At 35.5% G+C, this 9,361-nt stretch overlaps 1 protein-coding gene across 2 annotated transcripts; it reads right to left on the reverse strand.

Moving 5' to 3' along the window:
* Positions 1–326: 326 nt before the first annotated feature.
* On the reverse strand, positions 327–9,361 carry LOC125679921 (uncharacterized). 2 transcript variants are annotated; one of them, XM_056153996.1, is made up of 8 exons: positions 8,108–9,361; positions 7,719–7,882; positions 7,418–7,543; positions 7,056–7,205; positions 5,602–5,777; positions 3,519–4,236; positions 3,289–3,363; positions 327–2,331 (listed from the first exon to the last, which is right to left on the reverse strand). In XM_056153996.1, the coding sequence occupies exons 1-6, from the start codon at positions 8,244–8,246 to the stop codon at positions 4,137–4,139; spliced, it is 855 nt and encodes a 284-aa protein (XP_056009971.1). In that variant the 5' UTR covers positions 8,247–9,361; the 3' UTR covers positions 327–2,331; positions 3,289–3,363; positions 3,519–4,136. The 2 variants fall into 2 exon arrangements, with proteins under 2 accessions (XP_056009971.1, XP_048777949.2); XM_048921992.2 differs by lacking the exons at positions 5,602–5,777; positions 7,056–7,205; positions 7,418–7,543; positions 7,719–7,882; positions 8,108–9,361 and having other exon boundaries at positions 3,519–5,583.

A 9,361-nucleotide genomic window follows, 5' to 3' on the forward strand; every position in this document is an offset into this window, starting at 1 on the left:
CAAAAAATAAAAGAAAGTACTCGTAACATCCAAAAACGAGATTTCGTCCCGTTTCGCACTCCCTTTCTGGCTGCCATGTTTATACTAACAGAGTCGTAATAATTTTTGCTGCATTGTTTTACTTCTCTTTCTCTCATCATGTAGATTTTCTCAAAGTTATAATGGCCTTGTTGACATATACCCAGTAGAGAAGTAGAAGGTAATTTTTCAATGATATAGTAAACAGAACTAGATTACCATGAATCATTGAAGATAAATTTCTAATGCTATCTACTTCTGTATTGAGTATATATATTGTCAGTTTCAAATAAAACATCACAAGTAAATCAGATTTGCTCAATGTTTTTATCTATATTATTATATACTGGAATATGACATATTAAATGATGAAGTTCCAACTACATCCTGCACAGGCAAATATTTCAAAGAATGTCTGATCACACACATGTACATCTAAAATGCTTTCATAACAGCTGTACAAAATCTGAAGAATGTAAAATAAATTAAAAAAAACGGAGCGGACCATTTCCACCCCTGATAAACACTCCCCCCTCGCCCTATCCCAATAAAAAAAAACCACGGAGCGGACCATTTTCGCCCCCAATAAACACCCCCCCCCCCCCCCTATCACAATAAAAAAAGAAACCGGAGCGGACCATAAAAACAAGAGGCCCATGGGCCACATCGCTCACCTGAGTCACCTTGGCCCATATCTGAAGACTTTCCATATATATATTTGCATGTAAAACCTTAGTCCCTATTATGGCCCAAACTACCCTTTGCAAACTTGAATCTACACAATGTCAGAAAGCTTTCATGTAAATGTCAACTTCTTTGGCCCAATGGTTCTTGAGAAGAAGATTTTTAAAGCTTTTTCCTATATTTGTATGTAAAACTTTGACACCCCCCCCCCCCCCCCCCCCCCGGGGGCCATGATTTGAACAAACTTGAATCTGCACTATGTCAGAAAGTTTTCTTGTAAATATCAGCTTTTCTGACTCAGTGGTTATTGAGAAAAAGATTTTAACTATATATTTGTATGTAAAACTTTGATCCCCCCTTGTGGCCCCATCCTACCCCCGGGGGCCATGATTTGAACAAACTTGAATCTGCACTATGTCAGAAAGTTTTCATGTAAAAATCAGCTTTTCTGGCTCAGTAGTTCTTGAGAAGAAGATTTTTCCTATATACTTGTATGTAAAACTTTGATCCCTTATTGTGGCCCCATCCAACCCCCGGAGCCCATGATTTGAACAAACTTGAATCTGCATTATGTCAGGAAGCTTTCATGTAAATCTCAGCTTTTCTGGCTTAGTGGTTCTTGAGAAGAAGATTTTTAAAGTTTTTCCCTATATATTTGTATGTAAAACTTTGATCCCCCCTTGTGGCCCCATCCTACCCCCGGGGGCCATGATTTGAACAAACTTGAATCTGCACTATGTCAGAAAGTTTTCATGTAAAAATCAGCTTTTCTGGCTCAGTGGTTCTTGAGAAGAATATTTTTAAAGATTTTTCCTATATATTTGTATGTAAAACTTTGATCCCCCCTTGTGGCCCCATCCTACCACCGGGGGCCATGATTTGAACAAACTTGAATCTGCAATATGTCAGGAAGCTTTCAGGTAAATTTCAGCTCTTCTGGCCCAGTGGTTCTTGAGAAGAAGATTTTTAAATGACCCCACCCTATTTTTGCATTTTTGTGATTATCTCCACTTTGAAAGGGACATGGCCCTTCATTTGAACAAACTTGAAAGCCCTTCACCCAAGGATGCTTTTGGCCATGTTTGGTTGAAATTGGCCCAGTGGTTCTGGAGAAGACGTCGAAAATGTGAAAAGTTTAACAGACAGACAGACGACGGACAAAAAGCGATCAGAAAAGCTCACTTGAACCTTCGGTTCAGGTGAGCTAAAAACCGGAGCGGACCATTTCTGCCCCCGATAAACACTCCCCCCTCATATTCTCTTCTACGACTGTTCAGTCTTCATCTTCGGAGTCTGATGTGTCGCTGGTGATGATTTGAACATCTTCTCCAAACATTTCATGCCGCAGGTCTTTAATAATGTTGGCTTTGATGAGAGCATAGTCGTGGTACATGTTGAGGAGACCCTCTACAACACTAATTCGCAGCCTTATGCTGTACCGGAATGAACGATGGTTTTCCACCCAGGCCTTCTTATATCTCAACTGCAAGTTACGCATCCTTTTGTTGAGGTGGACAATCTTCTCACAGGCTTTTTTAAAGCGTCGCTCGCTGTCCATCAGATAGTTAAACTGCTTCTCCCAGGTCTTGCTGTCTGGACTCGTATCTTGCGTAGCACTCATCTTGGTACCTGTAATTTAGCAGTAGCACTAGTGCTATAGTTCATATTTGTAATGTCCTTGTCTATTGTGTAAGATCTGATATCAAATATAAGTTACACATTATATCATATCGGAACTAATCTGTAACCTGCAGATATATAATATCTCATACCTACACATTTCATTTGTCTTAAAATATTACATCATTACCATGTAAATTTTGAGTATTAAAAGTGTGAGATAATAATGAATAGCAAACGTTCCACTCAAATGAAATTTTGATAATGAATTAATGTTCTATAAACATTTGCTGAATTAATATTTTTTTTATTTATTTAGGTTTTGGGCATAAAATATTCATTATTCATCCTAGAATATTGTGCTTTACATATTCTTTCTCGTCTTAAGCACAGCTTAAATACAGATAGATAGTGGGACTTCTTCTTTAAATATGAGATGATTGCATTAAAGAAACATAAATTCTGCAGCAAATGAAATAAAATCAGAAATTATTGGACTTGAACTGATATGTCTATGGCCATCAAATGATGGTGATGAACATGATTAATGCTAGGCTTGTGAATGGATTTCAAAGTAAATAAAATAATTACGTGTATTACAAGAATGAAAACGTTTGGAGGACTTGGGGGTTCAAACACGTAGAAAAGTATTAAATGCTGAAATATTTTATTAGTAGATCGAGGCTATCCCAGGCATGAATATATGGGGGAATATATTATTATAGGGTCCAAACTTACCACCTATTGACTCAATAGAAAATTAATATATTTGCCCATCTGTATGCATTTCCAGTTTTGAAATACTACAGTCATGTTAGTCTATATTTTTAATTGGACCCCTAAAATGGATAAGATGGAACCCATTTCCCTGGGGGAAAGTTTCTGGGTCCCCTCATATGTATATGTGGCTGTGCTCACTCTAATTCAGTAGCTTCGTAAACATATAAATGTATACAAATCAAATACCCTTGTCCTGATTCTTCCTCAATTTTCTTTTTGATCTTTGCTTTGGAAGGCTAGACACTGTTTTCTTTCTTTTTCCTAACAACATATTAATAAAAAAACCCATTATTTTCATTCAATGTTTGTGATAAGAGAATATATCAATAACATTAGCAAAACAATTCTTTCTTAAATGTACCTCTGATAATGCAAAAATGCATGAATATGAGCTGACATTAACTGTCATTTTTTACCATATTTATTTGGATCTGAAACCCTCTTCCGTTTTAGTGGCTGTATCACTGGAAGATCATCATCCTTGGGCTCTATCTCTTTTAATTCATCAGCAACTTGCTGTAGCTGTTCCACAATGTTGCTTAAATCTTGCCCACACGAATTCATTACTCTGCTTTGGATAACCTTAATCAGCTCCCTGCAAGTTTGCCAGTCATTGGTGAGCAGTGACACTTCTGGCTCTTTTGAGATTTGCCTTTTCTTTCCCAGTATTTTTGTAGACTGCTCTGGTTGTGTTGCCAATTCAGCTGGAAATTGTGGTTGTGTTGGCAACATTTCTTGGAGCTGATTTAAGAGTTCAAAGTCCAAATTGAAACGAGGAGCATCCCTGTAGTCAGAAGGCAAGAAGTCCCAGTCCCAGGCAGGAAAGTGGTGAAATATAGGAAGCATATGTTTACATGGTAAATGGTGTTTTTGCCAGTCAGGACAAGAACAGCACGGATAATGTGCATAAAGATCTACTTCATACACATTATCAGAATTCAAGCTTTTAACTTGAAATTTCCCATTCAAGCCATGTTTTATATTTTCCTCATTGACCATCTGCACATAAGGAGGAATTCTCTTCATGTAATGCTCTACCAACATCGGAGCCTTGGTCTGTTTTTTAAGAATCTTGGGACGATGGAAGCATATGCTTTGATACTTTCTAGACTCCTTGCATTGTAATCTATATAACTGAAAAATAATAGCATACCTGGGTTTCAGGCAATGGTATATGCAATGTTTGTTCATTCATGACATATGGTTTTTTTAAATGCAGAACTTAAATCTAAACAAGAAGCCCGAGGGCCTTAACGGTTATCTAGCTCTGAATGCAATTATAGCCCATCATGAATACTCCAGGGGTCATAATTTTCGAAAAATTTTGAAGACAGCTTCATACTGTAAAGTTTTCACATGGTTTTGAATTGATCGGGAGAACTTTTATTGGATTAGGTATATTTTAACTATATGCTTCTCTGGAGGGCAAACCATCCTCTGGGGGTATGAAAAACATGGGTTTGGTATAGGGCCTAAATTCATGATCTGTTAATATGCATTCAGTTTTCTTCAAAGATCTTTAGGATTTGATATGAACTCCAGATGCAAGGCTTGTAACAAATATGAAAATAAAAATTTATGCTCATATTATCCCTAAGATATGTATAACCAATTCAAAAACAATAATTAGTTCAGCAATATTGAAGAAGACATCTAAAATGTTTTTTTTTTAATTTTTCATGGACAACATGGAGAAAAGACCAATGGGAATAGGTGACTGAGTCAGACTCAGGTAACATAAGAATTAATAATGATAGTTCAAGTATTTTATTCTACACTTAAAGCAATACAAGCTGTAACTGACGGTATTTTATTAACTATCCAATTATTCACCAAATAACACCTACCGGTATAACTAATATAATCTCCAAGATCAGAAGAAAAATTCAGCAGAATAAACAAGGGAATATTGTTTGAGAGCACACCTACAATGAGCGTTTCGTATAAACCGCCATTGACATGGGAACGATGATTGCCGAACATAATCGGGTTGCTGAGACCGAGGCCGTATACAAAGACGGAAACTGACGCGAGTAACTACATGTGTCGTTTGTTTTAAAATATTACGTTGTTTCATGAATGACTAGACATACTATGCAAGTGTAAAAAGGTAATACATGTAATTACGCAAATGTGCTACACAGAAATTTTGATTGTGAATTTTCTATAAAATTGGCATGTTAAACTTTTTACAAATCTAACACGTGCTCAGTGCCTCTCTTGCGCTTTTTCCGAACTGGTGACCTCCAAGGTCAATGCACATCGGAGGTTACGAGCAGGAATTACCGACAGGATGACAATGATTCATGAATTAACATTTTTTGCTTATTTGACGGGTTTATTGCTTCAGATTCACTTTGATTCTATTAAGTTATATTATTCAATCACATATATGTTGACTATTTGTTCTTTTATTTTTTAATTTATTTACCGTCAGTTACAGCTTGTATTGCTTTAAAGACAATTCTACATATCACTATCTTAAAATAATATACTAACCGATTATAGCTATCTGGAAAGACCTGTGAAAATAAAACATTCACTAGGCTTGACAATGATTTGTCACTTGTCTGAGAAAGGTAGTCCTGTTTTAATTTCAGATGTTGGCGCTCAAGTCCATTTGTAGTAGACACTCTAATATTGAACAAATTCTTTCTGAATAACCATACCCATCTCTACAACAAAAGAAATATAATTTGTTTTTGCTCAAAACAAATGTCTCCTTAGCTTCCCAAAATTGAAAGTTCAGTAAAATTTACCCCCTCCCCTTAACATACTATAGCACAAGCAGGAACATAGACTTTATGCACTGCACTTTGTGCATTGAGGGAAAAGATGGAGAAAAGATTCAACATTGATGTGACCAATGTCAGTGTTGATTATGATACAAAAACAATGGCTGTTATGCTGAAGTACCAGTAAGAAAGTGAACATGAAACAAGATGTGTTTGTGAAACACAAATGCCCCCGATAATGGCCAATTCCGAAGATGGCCAAGGTCACAAGGGCAAATATCTTGGTACCAGTAGAAAGATCTTGTCAAAAGAAATTCTCAGGTACAATATGAAAGCTCTAATATTTACCATTTAGAAGTTATGACCAATGTAAAAAAAAAATTAAAAGTAGGTCAAATGTCAAGGTCAAAAGGTTCAATACCCACGGAAAGGCCTTGTCACAAGGAATACTCATGTGAAATATCAAAGTTCTATCACTTATTGTTCAAAAGTTATTAGCAAGGTTAAAGTTTCAGACAGAATGACAGACAGGACAAAAACAATATGCTCTTCGATCTCGGGGGCATAAAAATAGCTATAAAACACTCCTCTTTGATCCACTGTAAATTGTAGGAACATATTTTACCCCTGGATCAAAACAATGTGAACATCATTAAATGATAATGAAGTATTGTACATAATTTCAAGGCTATCTGATAAGCCATATAAGAGAAGTGTTTACAATCTATTTTACAACCTCCATCCCTCTTAAATCCATTATATCAATTGGATTCTCCAGTCCTGATAATATGTTCCATACAAACAACAATGGTATATGCTAGCTATTTAAAGACTTGCACAGACGGGCACAAGGGGGTCATTTTGTGGGAGGGAACCAGAGTACCCAGTAGAAACCCATGTGTTCGAGTGGACAACCACCATACCCTCTCACATACAGCCACTGTCAATTATGGGGTTTGAACTTGGGTCGCAGCGGTGAGAAACAGTTGCATTAACCACTACACTACCTGGAAACCCCATGTTTCTATTACTCTTACTTCATAAGGAAAGGAGGTGATTAAGGCACATCAGGCTCCTTGGCATTCAATTTGTCAAGTAAAACTAAATTTAACAATCAAATGGTTTTAAAAGTATAATTTACATGTAGGTATGCACCTTTCATATAGCTTTCCTATTCTTCAGAATTTATGTTAAGATTGTGTTAAAATATTGATCAACCTGTCCTGTCAAATGATTTTTGTGGCTCTCAATTCCTGGGAAAAAAATGTGAATTTCCTCTTCCCTGAGCATATCTTCATTTGTGGAAAGAGCCTTCTTCAACTTCTGCACTTGTTTTTTTCTCTTCCAGATAGAATCATGGCCAAGGATCTGTTCAAGTGATTGAAAAATATCCATAATTTTATATTTAAGATGCACGATAGTCACTTTGCCTACATTAGCCAAAAGTTGAACCCAGAGCATTCATGAAGAACAAAAAGAAACAATATGATTTAAATAAACTTTAATCCATATTTAATCTGGCCAGTTTAATAAATTAATCAAAATTTTTACCAGTACATGTCTTATGATTACTGCTTTACCTTATAATCCGGAAATTTGCATATCTTTTTCATATAAATTCTGGCAGGGCAATCAAGTTTTTTTGTATTTTGTACCAAAGTCCTGCTCTTTTGTGTATAAGAATGATCTTGGTCTGCTTCTATGGTCTGCAAATTTAATTATATACACTTGTACATAAATTGCAAGAATTTTTATTGATGCTTAAATATTGGTATGAGATTAAAGTTAAAACATATTCAAAGTTGGAAATGCATCTCAAAATAATTCAATAAAACAATCCTGAAGAAAATATGACATGTAACATAAACTCAGTGCGAGTACCTTCTCCATTTGGTACTTCTTCTTTTTCATTGTATTTCTGTCTGGCCCAAAGTGACATTCTCTGACATCAAAACCAAGAATAATGAATGGTGTGCCATTACAGGGTACTTTAACACCCTCCTCTTGTCCCTTGTCCTCCCAAAGCACTCTGTGACCTTGAAGGCCTACATGTATATCGTATAAAAGTATACATTTTTTAAAATGTGTAATAGAACTTGTGTCTGCTATGTGCAGTTCAAATGTAAAATCATTGCATACACCTATTTTCTTAGTTGGTATTTTCATTTATTTAATTCAACCAATTAGAAACAAGAGGAATTACTTAATTATGTCAGAGATTGGCTGAATATAAGGAATTTAAACATAATTGCATGACATCCAGTACTTACAATCCAGATCATGACTAAATCCTTTATTTCGGCTAAATATTGTAAATTTAGTGACTGTGTCTATTTCAAACTTAGTCACTAGCTTTTCGGCTTCTTCCACCATGTTGACAACAACATATTTCGGCTCATACTCAGACATTCTTCTACATGCAGGGACAACACGAACGTAAATATTCAAATATTACTACTACTTTTATTATGTCTAATAAAAATACTAAAAGACATATAGCTTTGTGAAATATCGGAAGGAAATAATAGCTGTTTACACAAAATTACTCAATTTACTGCGATGAGTGACATGATTTCGGGAAAACCGAGGTGGAATAATTCAATTATCGAACTCGATGTTAAAAAAATAGAGGCATTCCGAATGACAACCTACTTCTGAGTGATCTGAACTAGCACGCACCGTAATAAAGCACCTGACTAGAGATTTCAGGGGGCCTGGGTTCGAATCCCGGTCTGGTCCATTGCATTTTCTCCCTTCCTGTTACATAGGGCCAATTTATGGCACGCAAAATTCACAAAAATGAGCTAAACATAGTTTCACAGTTGATAAACTAGGTTTATCGACTGTAAACTATAGTTTATGAACTGTAAACTATAGTTAACGATTCGTTAACTATAGTTTTCATCCGTAAAACTATATTTAACGGTTGTAAACTATAGTTTACAAATGCTAATCCAAGTTTATCTGTCTTTAAATAAACGTTAACAATAGATTTTGTTGATAAATACAGATTCACATTTGTAAACTATAATTTACATTCATTAACTATAGTTCACAATTGTTAATCCTAGTTTCACAAATTGTGATACTATATTTATCAGACTTGTAAACCGTACTAGTTTACAATCGTAGTTTACAGTCCGTAAACTATAGTTTATCAACTGTGAAACTATGTTTAGCTCATTTTTGTGAATTTGGCGTGCCATACCTATGGCACTATTATATTATATATATTACCAATTTGCTCATATTGTGTCAAAACCCTGTGATCCAAAGTATAAAAATTCAGATACTCCAGCTATGGCAGCATTTAACTTTTTACTAAGTATTGTCATTAGAATATTTAGTAATACTTACTTTAGATTAAAATATTTCCAGTTTTCCTTTGCATATGTACTGTTCATTGTTATTCCAACAAACTTTTCCGGTATTCTAGCTAACGTTTGGCTTACATTTACAAGACAAGGAGTGAAAATCCGTTGGAGAATAAAACTCCGTAATAGGCCGAGTGATGTTCCCGCCCC

Source organism: Ostrea edulis, chromosome 2, assembly GCF_947568905.1.
Source record: "Ostrea edulis chromosome 2, xbOstEdul1.1, whole genome shotgun sequence".
Lineage (NCBI taxonomy): Eukaryota > Metazoa > Mollusca > Bivalvia > Ostreida > Ostreidae > Ostrea > Ostrea edulis.